This window comes from Lotus japonicus, chromosome 3 (genome assembly GCF_012489685.1).
Source record: "Lotus japonicus ecotype B-129 chromosome 3, LjGifu_v1.2".
Lineage (NCBI taxonomy): Eukaryota > Viridiplantae > Streptophyta > Magnoliopsida > Fabales > Fabaceae > Lotus > Lotus japonicus.
In genome coordinates, this window is record NC_080043.1 from 14,222,814 (window position 1) to 14,238,229 (window position 15,416).

The 15,416-nt window shown below is 34.0% G+C and overlaps 1 protein-coding gene and 1 long non-coding RNA gene across 8 annotated transcripts; one reads left to right on the forward strand and one right to left on the reverse strand.

The window, feature by feature from the left end:
- Window positions 1-2,780: 2,780 nt before the first annotated feature.
- On the reverse strand, window positions 2,781-8,177 carry LOC130749777 (uncharacterized). 7 transcript variants are annotated; one of them, XR_009023081.1, is made up of 7 exons: window positions 8,162-8,177; window positions 5,684-7,056; window positions 5,100-5,175; window positions 4,672-5,003; window positions 3,780-3,815; window positions 3,477-3,571; window positions 2,781-3,128 (listed from the first exon to the last, which is right to left on the reverse strand). It is a non-coding gene; the product is annotated as an uncharacterized LOC130749777 (long non-coding RNA). The 7 variants fall into 7 exon arrangements; XR_009023078.1 differs by lacking the exon at window positions 8,162-8,177 and adding an exon at window positions 7,186-8,056; XR_009023079.1 differs by lacking the exon at window positions 8,162-8,177 and having other exon boundaries at window positions 5,684-5,782; window positions 6,265-8,038.
- A 3,606-nt stretch (window positions 8,178-11,783) lies between these two features.
- Window positions 11,784-14,812, forward strand: LOC130745544 (protein EARLY RESPONSIVE TO DEHYDRATION 15-like). The gene is made up of 3 exons (XM_057597851.1): window positions 11,784-11,940; window positions 12,996-13,385; window positions 14,181-14,812. The coding sequence occupies exons 2-3, from the start codon at window positions 13,028-13,030 to the stop codon at window positions 14,327-14,329; spliced, it is 507 nt and encodes a 168-aa protein (XP_057453834.1). The 5' UTR covers window positions 11,784-11,940; window positions 12,996-13,027; the 3' UTR covers window positions 14,330-14,812.
- Window positions 14,813-15,416: the final 604 nt, after the last annotated feature.

A 15,416-nucleotide genomic window follows, 5' to 3' on the forward strand; every position in this document is an offset into this window, starting at 1 on the left:
AGATTTCAAGGTAGGGCACAATATGCATTTTTCCTCAAAAAACTTGTCATTCTTCATGTTTTGCTACAAATTGGGAAATGCAAAATCAACCATATCCAGAAGAGGATATTCACTATCATGTATTAAAAGATCTGCTGTAATTTCAATATGTGACTCACCACACTCATTTGAATCGAAATCACAATCATTGATATTGAGAATCCAGTCAGTAGATTCTTTTATCTCTGATGCAAGTTCTGGTGACCCTGGTATGCCTAATTTCATGTTCCTAGTGAGCTTTAAAACTTTACAATGTTTTCAAAGATCAGAAGAATTAAGCCTAGCAGATACGATGTCTTGCCTACCCCCTTTTGAAATGACAAAAAAAAAACCCACAAAATTAATATTTTTGAACAACCTAGTATTTGAAGTATTGTCCTTCTTTCATACAAAATTCTATTTGTTAGTATTACTGCTTAGTAACCTCCATGTAGAATTCCAAAAGAAATCTGGTGTACTCATTGTGCACATGAATAGCAAAGTAGCGAATAACCGTCGTAACTGGTAACCAGAACCTAGCTTGCATGACACCTTTATTCCGTCTATGAACTCTTTGTCATCAGCCAGTAACCCCAAAGCCTAACATGCATCTTGGAATATTTCAAATAGTTGTCCATAAACTGTATTCACATTATCATAACTCTTACATCCTTTCTGGATAGTGAGCAAAAGTCTCATGTGAAAATTTTCTCTACAACCAGGAGGGATATAAGTCAACCTTCCAATTGCGAAACCTCTTTTGTTGACGTGTCACATCCTTGCCTTGTGGAATATTGTTAATATCGTTCCTTGTTAAGATGATTTTGTTAATATCGTTCCCTGTTAAGGGATATAAGTCAACCTTCCAACTCTGCTAAGATGATTTTGTCAATATCGTTCCCTGTTTTCAATTTTGCATCTTATGAGATATCAACATGAGGAAGCCCTCTTTTTTTAAAATTAAACTGTATACGTACCTGCATCAATTATTAATTAATAAGTATTTAGAAATTATTTCGCTTAAAAATCATTATAGGGAACTTAGATGTTATTTTTAATTTTCAAAAATAAATTTTGTTAGCGCATATTATTTTCTAATTTTCTAATAAAATATTTTATAATAAAATTATAAAATTGTTTTTTCTCTCATATTTAATTGTTTCAGAAAATAACTCAGTCTCCAATCCTAAATTGGAACTTTCCTGTACATTTTAAATATTTTATAAATCATATTTTCGAAATTTATGTTTGTTTGAAATATTTGATTTATTTAAAAAAAGCAATCAAAATAAATTTTATTTTCAAATATGAATCTTCATTCTATTTGTGAATTTCAGAATTAATTAAAATAATCAATGAGAAATATTAATTAGAATTATAATTAGATTATTCAGATTGTGTAATTAAGAATAATGTTGCTTTGTCCCCCGCAAGATAGCTCATGTGTTAGGAGTTGGGGGACATATGAGTTGGGTAGGGGAGGTCCAGAGAGATAGGTGCAATTTATCTTTCCGATGTACAAAAAAAAAACAATAATGTAGCTTTCACACTTCTCTTTGAGGTGGAAAGAGGTGGAAGGAGGAGAGAGATAGGAAAAAAAAAAGTAAGAGAGAGAAAGCATGAGATTTGATAGATGATAAAATGAGAGAGATATAAATAAAAATAGGTGGAAATGAGATCTATAAAAAATGACATTTGAACATATCATTATTTGGTGTAATTAATTAGAAAGAAAGTTATAACTAAAAAGAATAAGTATAGCTTAATATGGAATTTAAATCCTGATTTGTAAGTCATAATGCTTATTTAAAATCATGTCTCTTCCTCCAAGTTATGGTTTGGGTGGGAGAAGGTCCCCTGATTTTGTTAGGTTTCTTATAAGCTGACATTTTGGCTTCTATATCATCTACCAATTAATGAAATTTTGGCTATGGGGTGATTTTTTTATCCCCTCGTGTGTTAATCTCACATGATCAAGTCATGAGAAAGATTTGAACTTTTAGTTTCTTTTTTAATGAAATCTGATTGTCAATATTATTTTTCACACAATTTTAATTTTCTATATCCATTAAGAGTCTAGATTTTATTAAAATACAATTAAAGACTCAGATCTTCACATGATATGGTCATGTGAGAATTGACAATAAGGAAATCCAAATAAATAAAAAAAGTTGCCTTGACATTAAATTATCAAGCAAATATGATTATTATGTGCTATTTTTTTGTATGAATTTATAGCATCATTAATTTTTAAACTTGATTTTTTTCAAAAATTAATTTTTTAATTTAATAGTTAATATGTTCAAAAAATATTAATTTTTATGTTGATATTTCGAATTAATAAAGTTTTCTAAGTCAAACTTAATATTTTCCTTACAAAATATTTTGTTTTTAGAAAATTAAACTTCTATGTAATTCCATTTAGATTGGAAGAAAAATGTGATAGTAAGGACTAAAAACAAAATGATTAATTTTGGGAGGATGTTAAACAAAAAATACTTTTCAGGGATGAAAAACAAAAATGATGTATTTTGCAGGACTAAGTTTGTTTAAGCCTCTTTTATTGTTCACTCTGTTATGTGAACTGTGACATTTTCTCCATCAAATAAAGTGCAATACTTTTTTTTGAATTTTATTGTCACCAACAAAATCTTGAATTGTCCTCCCATCTAATCTAATACTAACAATTTGAAAATACATTGTATGTATTGTAGTCATCATGAGGTCATGGGTCCAGTACTCGACATCATAAGACAATGATATTGACTAATAAATGGATTCTAGCATAGCTTCCAAATAGGAAAGTGTGTATTGAACAATAAGTTGGATCAGACTTAACAAACAGGAAAGGGGAGTCTACATTACTAATTAAGAGATCTCGAGATAAAAGTAATTCAGTGGAAGACTGGTAGTCTCTGGTGAAGTAGCCGAAAGGTTTTAGGTTCAACTGCATCATTTACCAAGCTAAGCATTTTTCTGGAAATTTTAAGGAAGTTCCTTGACAGGGAGCCCCCAAAGATTATCTCTGGTGCCTTCTTTTTCTGGGGCTTGAAAATCTTCAGGTGACAAATATCTATCTTCAAACACCTGCTTCATGTCTCGACCAAACACTGACAAAGAACAATACTCATAACGTCAAGAAACATGATACATTAGAGCACACACAAAGCAAACTCAGGAAACATATAACATAAATGGATTATGCAAAGTATATTGGCTGCTTTCTTTCTTTCAAAACATTAAAAACTCAGTTCATAGCATAAATTTTCCAAAAAGGTAAAAAGTTCTTTGAGAATTCGTCGTTACATGGAACCCCAAAATTGAAGACATGTAATTGGGTGAACATTAGAAAAAATCTATACAGTAGAGGAAGAGCTTGTTGTCAATTAACAAATACTTATAATTTCAATTGAAAAGTTAACATACTAAAAATAAAAATAAAACATACATGAAAGTACCTTGGACTTATTAGCCCTCCCTCGATGAAGGACATCAACAACATGCAACACACGATTCCTCTGCATCCTAGAGTGATTCCTCCTTTGTCATTCCCCTGAGTGAACACCATAAAAAAAAGGTAACAGTCCAAATTAAAAGAAAGAAGGAAAAAAAAACACACTCACTCACTTGAGTGAATCTAATTTTTCTAAAAAAAATCCATTGTGTTCTGTTGAAGAGCATCAAATTAGAGAGTCTGTTCTCATTTTAAGTGCACATATTATTTAAAGTAAGACCAGAACATTATGTAAGTAATCACTCACCAAGTACCCTATTTGTTCAATAATGTTTTCAGAGAACTGCAATGAATAAAGGAAACAATTAGAAAACTAAAAACTAAATGATGAAAACATACAAAAAAACTGTCAAAGTAGTAGTCATCTATTAATTAAAATCAAACCATGAGTTTAAGCAAGTTCAGGAAAAGTATAAAGAATGAGCTAAATTTACATCAATAGAAACTGTAAGGAGATACCTACATCTTTATCAAAGTGTCATGCATAAAACCAAGCATAATCATTAATATGTCTATGAACATATTTTAAACAGAAAGGAATGATATTACTAACAACTTCATCTCAAAGTTAGTAACATAATAAACCCATGAATGCAAGTGAAAGCTTGATTTTCTTCCCCTAGTTACGGCTAGCTTGTGTTCAACTTTCAGTACTGGGTGGAGAATTCTAAGGAAGGCTATGCTAACCATCAAATAGAAAAATCAGCTTATGACTTATGAGCATTGAACTTGGCATGCTTACTTTACTGGCACGAGTTTAGAGAAAACTGCTCATGAAAGGCCCAGGGACAGGATTTCTATATCAGATTGTATGTCAAACCCTACCATGAACCATTAAATAATGCACATACTCAAAATTGGCACGGGTCATTGCAAATAAAAAATCAAAAACTCAAAGGAGACTAACTGATAAAGTCACAAAATTTTATGCAAGCATCATTGAAGGAAAACATGTAAAATTAACAAAGGGGGAAACCCCTGACCACATGTTTTGACCTTGGAAAAAAAAGCAAGGAAGTCCACCAAACTTCCAACTATGAATCAAAACCCACTAATCCAATTGAAATGGATCCTGGATTTGTTGATTGGTAGAGGTCAAAAATTCAAAGCAAGAGTGGCGTGAATGTGAGAATAAGAACCTGAAAGATGAACCTTCCATTGGGGTGACCAGAAATCATCTTGACTCCTTTTTGATCCACTATTCTAGTGGCTCCCTCAAAGTTATTGTCAAATAAGAATAAGTCTCTTGTACATTGGTATGCTATCTTTACATTGAAGCAGAGTGCTGGACTGGAATTCTCACAACAAATGTCAGAAGCCAATAACAGACCAGGAATATGTTTTGGTTCCTTTCGACTACTCAACAATTTTCTGAGAAGATCCACAGCTACCAAAACAAAAATGAAGAAGTTGAATTATCGCTAGCAAAACCACTCAATCTTCATTGTTATGTTCATGGAGTAGCCATTCTCTGCAATGTTGATAAGACATGGTCAGAATTCAAACAAAAAACATAAATAATAAAACACAAACATCCAAACATGGACAAACCAAAGGCAAGACATACCAAACACCTGCTGCTCGGTGAGTATTTTTTCGACAGAGACAAACTTGCCATGGCCTCTGTTGTCGTCCACACTGTCCTGCAAAGTGCAAATCCACAATTCAAAATCCAGGCAACAAAATCTAAACTGTCGAACTAATATAAGATTTCCAGGTTTATAGGATAAGAGCGTGAAACACAATAAATTATCAAACAAAAGACTAAATTTTTTTCCTGCTGGTGAAATTCAAAAAACTGAAATAAATCATGTGAAAAGGGGCAACACAGTAGGTGGAACGGATAGGGAAGAGAGAAGAGGCTTACTTGAAATAGCCATGAAGAGAAGATGAGAATATGGAGAGGGAGAAATACTGAACATTGAACAAAGATAACACATACAAAACTGAAAACACATGTTCAAAATTTGAAAGGGGAGAACGGAAAGAAATTTAATGAGAAATGTAAAAATAGAATCTTGTTAAAATTTGAATTCAAAAATTCTTATAAGGGAATAAGACAACTAATACAGAAGAGTTGAAGCTTGAAATTCAAAACGAATACATCAATTTGAAACTGGAATGGAGCAGAAAGGAAAGTTTTGATTATACCCAAAAGTGATAACGAAGAATATCACGGGATTCCATGAAATTTGATTGAGGTCAATAGGAATGTGCGCTCACTCCTGCCATTTAAGCCCCATGTATATACTATGGATATGGATAAGAAAAAAGACTTAAGATATTTAGGCATATGATGTATTATCTTTCTTTCATCTGTTCTACTAATAGCTAGTAAGACTGGCTTGAATCATTTAGACATTTATGTAGTGACATCAAACATTAGATAAATATAAATGAGAAAAGCAACTAAAATAATCAAAAGTATGATGTCTTATCTTTCTTTCATTTATATAAGAAAATAAAGGTGTGCAGTAACAAACTACCTTGAATCAAGATCAAAGGGTGGAAAAATAGAAAGGGAAGCAGGGCAGGGTGGAGAGCATCAAGATCAAATATACCTCAAATTTTTAACTACATAAATATCAAATAGCATATTCGTTCAAAGTGAAACCAAAATAAGACTCACAGAAGCAAAAGTTTCAATACATTCATTCCTTATTGATGGAGTGGTCTAAGCTAATACACTAAAAACTGAAAATAAAGATGCAAAGGATCTAGTCATAAAATACATCACAGTGAAAGAGCTTGTTGGCCAATGACACTATAAACTACTCCAAATGATGTCATCCCTCAAGTTCTTCCCACAACAAAATCATCCTAGCAACATAACCCTTTCATAAAAAAACAATTAAAATGAACTCCAGAAAATAATTCTCTACTGAATTAAAATGAACTCCTCTTATAATCAAGGCAAAGCAATTTTTTTTAACAAAATTCCATCCTAGCCTCCTGTTATTTTAAACAAAATTTATGAAGAAGGAAAATAAACTGAACAACAAAAAGTATTGATTTGAGAGCTAGAATTAAGGACACTACTCATGATATGGGGTTGTTACAATATTGGTGGTTTCTGAATAATAAATTCATTAAATTGAGACTTGATAGAGTGAGTAATTTAAGGTCAAACACAAATTTGAATTCAAAACTAATAATTACTAAGTGAGGAATAAAGGGGAGAGAGTTTCATTTTAAATATAAATATCTTTTGAGAGAATAATTTTCTCTAATCTGAAGCTTGATGGGGGGAGAAATTAAAGGTGAATAATTTCCTGTTTTCAAAAATCTCTAATGTTCATATAAGTTTTTCCTATTTCATTCTATTTTAAATTTCATTAATAACTATCAATAGGTCAGATTGGCTTGGCAGCCCAAAGTTAGGGTTTTCAGTAGATCTGCATACCATGGTGGCGGCAGAAGGATTAAGAAAATTAAAGAATGAAAATGAAAGTAATGCCTGAAAATTGAAGCATGAAACTGCTCCAGCAGTACACGGTGACACCATCCAGTCTCAAACCCTGCAACTGCAAGCCAAAACCAAAGAGAGAATCAATGATTAAACCTTCAATAATCACTTCCCCCCCTACCAAAATCTATCAAATCAAATTTCTAAACATATGCTTGGTAATAAAGCTCTCAAACAAAGGGCAGACATGATAATAAATTTGATCCTGAACCATGCAGTGCCTATCAGAAGCCCTCACACGACCCAGAAGCTTCTTGCTACTTGGGTTCTGAAGCTCCACCTTTCATCAGACAAGTCATATTTCACTTGGGAAATATCAAACCTCCATCAAAGCAATGAAAACAGGCACAGATGCACGTATTGTAATTACTATTTACAGAAGAAAGAACACCTTGGTGGTTGTTTAATGGTAAAAGGAACTGGACAGATTAGAACCTGTGCAAAGAAACAAAGTACGATCAAAGAGGCTATGTTGGTACAAAAACGCATGCCTCTATGTTTTATGCTGATATTTCACAGGAAAAAAAGGTAAGAGGAACTGGACATATTTTACATGAGAGACAGATAGCTGGCATATACCAAAAACTAAAATTAGGAGAAATTGCAAGTGATTCCACACAATGAAAAAAAGGAACCCAGAAACGAAGAAATCAAGACAGGAAGAAGACTAAAATTAGGGAATACAGGCAGCCAACACATGAAAATTAGAGGACAACACATGCTCTCAATCTGATGCTTGAAAGTGGAATAAAATCGCAGAGAATACTCCTCTCCTTCAACATCTGGAGAAGATTGAAATATGGAGTAGGGAAGAAATGGAAAAACGACGTCAGATTGAGAAACATGATGCGAGAGGAGCACAGGGTTTGAGATGGAAGAGAGATTCCGGAAAGATACAATGGTGAGAGAGAAGGAGAAAAAAGATTTGTGTGAAAGGAAACCTTGATGGAAGAGTGGTAGGAGATAAAACGTGAGAGAGAAAGGGAGAGGAAATGGGAAACGAATTGACGACGGAATTGAAGAGGTGAAATAAAGAGGGTGAAAGGGAGAAGAATGAAAGAATGACTGACACCTAGGATTTTTTAAGAAATTAACCAATCAACAGATGCAACGTAAGCGATGACTAGGCTGAGATCTTTTCCTAAAGGAAACGTTCCACGCACCAATGATTGTGTGGTTCCCATGTTCTCCTTGCTCCCTAAGTAAATGGACAAGTTCCAAAGCAGCCACACAAGAAGATCCCAATGACTTTGCAAGAACTGTATGGTTGAAAGCAAATGAACCAACATGGTTGCTTCTTCTCATGTGATATGATGCTATAAATAGGCCAAAAGTTTACCTCAACTTCGACCACCACTCATCACAAGAATTTCAATTACTACTCAGCTTAATTTGCACGCACAAACATAATCCCCACTTCATTTCAAATTGCATCCAAACTCCAATTTCAATCTGCACACACCTTGGTGGTTATATAATTTAATAATTTAATTTCTTTGCTCTTTTTGGCTAGCTTTGTTCTAGATAACTTTCTTTAATTTGCTTCATTACAAACCAATATTGGCTTTGATGTCAGGCTTCTTCAGTTGCTTTGGTTCCTCCTCATTCTCTAAAGCTCAAGTCTCCGACCAAGTTGAAGGATCTCAAATGAAACCTTCTTCAGAGAAACCAAAGAGCAAACCAATATCAAAGGGACCTCCAATCATAGTTTCTTATTTCCCTGTCAATTATTATCCCTCACGCTTGTAGTGGCGGTTAATTAATCTGTATTATCTGCTACTGTTCTTACATGAGTGCTATATAATGCTTTGCTTCATGAAGCTCAAGTACACATTTTTTTAGATTAATCTACATTATCTGCTAGCTACTTCTTCTGAGTTCTTAGTTTACTTTATTAATTTTTTGAAATTCTTGTTATTGTAAAATCTTATACATTAATTGAATTATACCGTCATACGAATATACGATTCACTATGTGTTTACAATTCGAATTACATTTAATTTATTAAATACGATGATAATATATTACTGAATGATGATGTTATATACTATGCTGGGTTTGTTTATTCACATAGCTACACCTCAACTCATTTACAATAACTTCATATTACAAAATCCACTAGCTAACTGTTTTCAAGTCCCTTCCGAGAAAAGGCCTAGTTCAACATTTCACTCATAAAATGAAAAAATTAAAACCTTTCAGCATCCTAACCTTTCAAGGCGCAGTTCCAAGGTTTCAATTTAAACATGTCAACTACCCCACACTAACAGGTTTACATGCAGAAAACAAAACATCGTTCCTATGGAGCCAAATTAACCAAACTACAAAACGATACACAGCCCTCCATGCTAAATTAGTTTTACCTAAAAGTGGTGACCCATGGAAGTGTTGCGAAAAAGTAAGGGTTAAGCTAAATTAGTTTTGGACTTTAGCCAAGTTTTGAGACATTAGCTATAGTAGCTCAACCCAATAAAAGTTTTAACATTGTGTGATTGGTTGTTGTGTAAATTAAGGGTAGGTTGTTCTTTCCCCATTTTTGCTTCTTTTAATTCTTCCTTCTTATTAGGACTTGGGTTTCTTACCCATGCATTCACGCGTACGTTGTGGCTCTAGTACTTTTGTTGTTTGCTAATGGTTGGATTTTAATATTTGCGTTGTTCAATCCTTTGTTACTCACTTAGGAGAGGCGTTTGTTCCCAAATTGTTGATCTTTAATCTAATATTAAGTTTTTTTCTAAAAAAAAACATTGTGTGACTAATACTTGGAGGGCTCGGAAGAGACATCAACCGATTCATTCTAACATATGTGGTCTCATTCAACCAGAGTCCAATAACAAAAAGAGGTACTTCATCACCTTTATTGATGACTTTTGCAGAAAAAATATGAGTTTAATTTCTATCTGAGAAATCTTCTACATTAGAAAATAGAAACCTTTAAGAAATTCAAAGCAATTACAGAAAAGGAGTTCAAGTGAGGTGATTGAGTGCCTAAGAACTTATAGAGGTGGGGAGTTCACTTCAACTGAGTTTGATCAGTTTTGCAGTAAAAAATCAATAGACAGTTAACTGCTTCCTACACCCCACAACAGAATGAGGTAGCAAAGAGGAAAAATAGAACTCTCGTGAACATGGTTAGATGCATGCTAACAAAGAAAGAAGTGCCAAAAAAGTTATGGCCTGAGGCAATAAACTGGGTTGCGTATGCTCAAAATAGAAGTCCCACAGTAGCCTTAAAGGATATGACCCTGAGGAGGGATGGAATAAAGTAAAGTCATCGATTCACTTCTTTAGTGTGTTTGGGTATGCTGGATATGTGCATGTTCCTAAGAACCAAAGAAAGAAACCAGACAACATAAGCATCAAGTGTGTTTTACTTGGAGTAAGTGAAGAGTCAAAACTCAAAAGCACATAGAGTCTTTGATCCTCTTACTAAGAAGATTATTACAAGTAGAGATGTAGTGTTCGATGAGTCAGAAAAGTGCTATTGGAATAAGGGAAAGGAGAAAGAGGTTGATGTGGTTGACCTTGGAGATGAGGATAAGAATCATACACATAAATGTCATTCAACATGATCAAACAGATCCCTTAGTTTCTTCAATGCCTGTTCATAGAGAACTAGATGGGGAACCATATATTATAAGGGATTCCAACATTGAAAATCTAGAAAGCTCAGTGACAAGGGATGTGAGGGAAAAAAGAAACATAAATCAACCTATTGGATGAAGGAGTTTGTCACAGGTGATGAGTTAGACAACGAGGATTTTAGTTTCTCTATTTTTGCTCCCTCAACAGATCCTGTGTCTTTCCAAGAAACAATGAAGGATGCGAAATGGAGAAGGGTTATGGACAAGGAAATGGAATCCATTGAGAAGAATAATACTTGAGAACTAGTTACTTTACCTGGTGAAACTAGAAGCATTTGAGCTAAATGGATCTTCAAGACTAAGTATAACGAGAAAAGGGAAGTTGAGAAACACAAGGCAAAGGGATATGTTCAGTAGCATGGGGTTTACTTCACTGAGGTCTTTGCTCTTGTGGCTAGGTGGGATACCATTAGAACAATATTAACTCTTGTTACTATTAGGAGGTGGGAGGTTTTATCAACTCGATGTTAAGAGTGTCTTCCTTCATGGTGAGCTGAGTGAGACAGTTTATGTTGATCAACCCATGGGATATCAAAAGAAGGGTGAAAAAGCTAAGGTTTATAAGCTCAAGAAGACTCTTTATGGACTGAGACAAGCTCCAAGAGCCTGATACTGTAAGATTGAGTCTGATTCACTGCAGTACAGATGATCAAATATCAGACATCATGACTAAGTCACTGAAGGTGGATACTTTGATGAGACTGAGAAGAGATTTGAGCATGTGTTATTTAGGTCAAGTAAACTGAATTACATGTAGTAAGTTCAGTTTAAGGGAGGGTGTTAATGTATCAGTCTGGGCTGCTACTTGGGCCTTGTGTCTCGTGTCTCTGGGCCTATTATGTGAAGGAATGCACACAGTTTTTTATCACCATTCTCATAATTGAACTTGATTATACAAATCTGTGGAGCCACCCGCAGGTTATTAATTTTCTCTGAATCGCCGCCCCTATCCTATAATGGCCAACAAGGCTTATTATCCAATTATCGTGGTTGACCACTTTCTAAAAATATCTACTCCACCTGCACCTTCCTGAACCGTCCGATCAACCACTTTCTCTCTCCACCGTCGATCACTCTCGTCATATTCTCCCCACGTGCCGGGCCCACACGTCATTAAAAATGAAAGGGCAAAACCAGCTTCGTACCGAGCCTCAGCTTAGGGAGTCCCGAAGCTAGAACATGTTCCTATCCTGTTTATCCACTTCCCACTATTGCTATTTATTTTCTCTCACACACTCAGCAAAACTGTGATTCTTTACAAACTATCTCCATAGCACACTCTCTCTATTTGATCTAGGTGAAAATGAAGCTTCATCATCATGTTCTATGTTTGTGTAGAATGATGGGTGCATTTTTTTTTCAATATTTGTGACCCATTTTTAATGATTTTTACCCTTTAAAAAAGTTATTATATTTTTTTTTCTTTCTATTATGGTGGTATAGTGATCTAGTTATGAATAGATGAATCATGTTTTGGTGCTGATGATACTAAAAATATTGGATTTTTCCTTCTTTGTGATTCTGATTGAGTTAGTTCATGCAGTACTTTTTACTTTAGTTTCTTCATCTTTGTCTTTGTTTTTGTTACAAGAATCTCTGTCTTAATTTTTATTCTTAAAAAAAGTTTTTTTTTTTTAATTTATAATGGGGGGTATAGTGATCTAATTCTGAAAATTCAATCATGTTTTGGTGTGTATGATACTAAAAAGATTGGATTTTTCCTTCTTTCTGATTCTGATTGAGTTAGTTTATGTAGTGCTTTTTAGCTTCTTCATCTTTGTCTTTTATTTAGGTGATCTTGTCAATGATTGTTTGCTATGTGAGTGATTCCATTTTTTTCCTGGGCTTGATTGGTTAAGTTTATATTAGAAAGGTGGTACCTTTACTATAAATGAAACTATGGATGGATCAGAGAATCTTAGTTTTTGGCTCAATTGTGCAAATTTTACATTTTGGAGGTTTGCTGGGTTGATTTTATTGTGGGATCTGTTTGTATTCCATTTTATTGTACAAATTCATAAAGATATGGCTCTTCCTTGCAAGTTTTGTTTTTTCCTCTTTTAAGAAATAGACCAAAAATGAAAGGCACTTTTTTTTCCAGACATTTGCTTGGACCAATCTCTATTATAGTGATTGGGTCATTTTGCTTGGACCATCTTGAATTCCCAACTTTATATTTTGAATTTTTCTTTAGTTTTTGACACTATTGCTTAAGTTTTGCTTGGACCAATCTCTATTTGTATTTTTCTTTACTAATTTTTTGGAAATAATCAAATTTAAAATACATATTGTATATCTTTGTAATACATGACTGCATTCTGATGTAGTTATATGTTTTTGGGTACTTTGTAGGATTGTTGTGAAGTTAATGTTCTGAACTTCTGATGGCATTGGTGTCTGGAAGAAGTTCTGATCTGAACCCAAATGCACCTCTCTTCATACCTGCTGCACTTCGTGAGGTGGAGGATTTTTCACCTCAATGGTGGGAACTTGTGGAATCTTCAACATGGTTTCGTGACTATTGGTCAAGCCAGCACAAGGAGGAAGATTTTGGAGAAAGTGGTATTAACTCAACTAATGATGATGTGGAGAATATGATTTCTGAAACCCTTGATTTGGGCATTGATCAAGAAGACTTGAATTTTCTAGAGCATGAGTTTGAGCAGTTGGCAATGTCTCATGAAGATCAAGAGTTTCCAGTTAGGGATATTGATCCTAATGATGGAAAGAAGCCTCTTAATGGTAATATTTCTAGCTGTTTGACTGAAATTAATACTGTTAACTGTTTTATATCAATCTTTACAATTACAATATTAATTGTCTGGTTTGCTAGCCTTTTTACTTGGGTCATTTTTGTTTCAATTGTATGATGTTTCATGCTCATGTTATATGTCTAAGCTTTACTGTATTTGTGGATAACATTAAGTAAGATATAGAAAACAGTGAATGGTCAATTTGATCCTTGAAAGTTTTTCAGCTCACGGGTTAGTCATTGGAAGAAGAAAATACGTCCGGAAGTTTGGAAGTCCCTGAATAGTGTAAAATGTCGGTCAAGTTAGTCCTTACGGTTAGATTTGGTCAAGACATTTTGCACATTCAGGCACTTTTGAAATGTAGGTCTTAATGGGACAAGTTGACCATTCACTCACTTCTAAAATGTTTGCTTCATGTGTGCATGTGTTTCTCTACTACAAGTTTGGGGAGAATAAACCTTAACTTAGTTTTCCCAAAATCAATTCTGACACCAGAAACTTTTCACAAAAGCTTCTCCTTCCTTGATTTGACCTTATAAATATAATCAATTCAAATGATTTCCAAACATGCACATAAAAGTGGAGCTTATTACTGATTGCTATGTCATCATGCTTATTTCTAGTGATAGTGATTAATACTGTGTTTATATTCAAGTTATATATGAATCAGCACAATTGAATGGATCTTTCCTTTTCTATGACTCTGCATCTTTGAACTGATAGTCACCATAAGATAGAGAAAATGCAATCTCTCTCATAGTTGATTGACTTATTTCTCAATCAGGTTTAAACAAGGATGCTAAAGCTCTTCTTAAGAACTTGGAACCAAAATCACCAAAGGAAAGGGGTCTCAAATCACCAAAGCACCTTGAGAAGCCAGCACAGCATGTTAACATCAAGTCTGCACCTTCACGAATTCACCAACCTCGTTGAAAGAAAGTTTGAAAGCTCGTAGTGAGATAGCTTCCTTGAACTGCTTAGCTTCCTAGTGAGATCTATGCTGAAATAACTTGTGTACATAGAAGTTGCAGTGTTTTTTTTTGTATCTTGTTCTAGTTTATTGTCATGTATATTTCATGGTAGGTGACTGTTTAAATTATGAACAGCCAAAATCCTTGAATATCTATGCAACTTTAGAGTTGTGAGAAGATGTGATTAAGGTTTCAAAATTGCGGTTGTAGCATTGTGGATAATGTGGGTTGATGTGGTAGCAATTGCGGTCAAGACTCTCATGAGAGAGTTCAAGTCCTTTTACAACAATTTAAAACCCTAGATGTGATATTGGAAGAAACACATGATGGTAGTAAGGCCATTGCAAAAAATGCGTGGTTGCAACTTGCAAGGTTGGCTCCTTACTAGGTTCTTTTGAAAATGCTTATGTTTCATAATGATACATTCACATCTCATTTTCTCTTCTATCTTATTTCTACTCATTATCTTTATGTATTTCCTGTCACATTACATATCATATTACTTATTTTTCTCGTTTCTCTTCACATTTAATAAAGGTGGAGGTGAAAATGGTTTGTGAATTTAACGTTGTTTTATCAATTAGCATGGTTGGATTCACTTTTAAATAATTTCTCATCATTTAACACATCAAATCAGCTTAGATGACATTTTTAATGCACAAATTTGATTGGAATATTACTAAAATTGGGGATTAAAAACACTCAAAATTAAAAGTAAGGGGATTAATTTAAATTCTTAGTTCAAATAATTATGTTATATACTCTTCTCAAGAGAGTTTTTGTAGCTCTTCATTATAGTGTGTTGACTAAACATGCTAAGTGGGTGAAGCCCAACTTGACCCAAAATGTCACACCATGAATACTACTGATCTAATTGGACAAAAAAATATGGACCAATAACAGGGCCAATATTCATACTATCCCTCACGTCCTCAACTTTCATATTAAACTACGATGACCTCCTTGGAAGATGCACAGTATGTAGCCCTGGCAGAGCAGGATGGGTTGCAAAAGTTTGGAGTGCTAAATTATATTGCAAAAATTGCCAA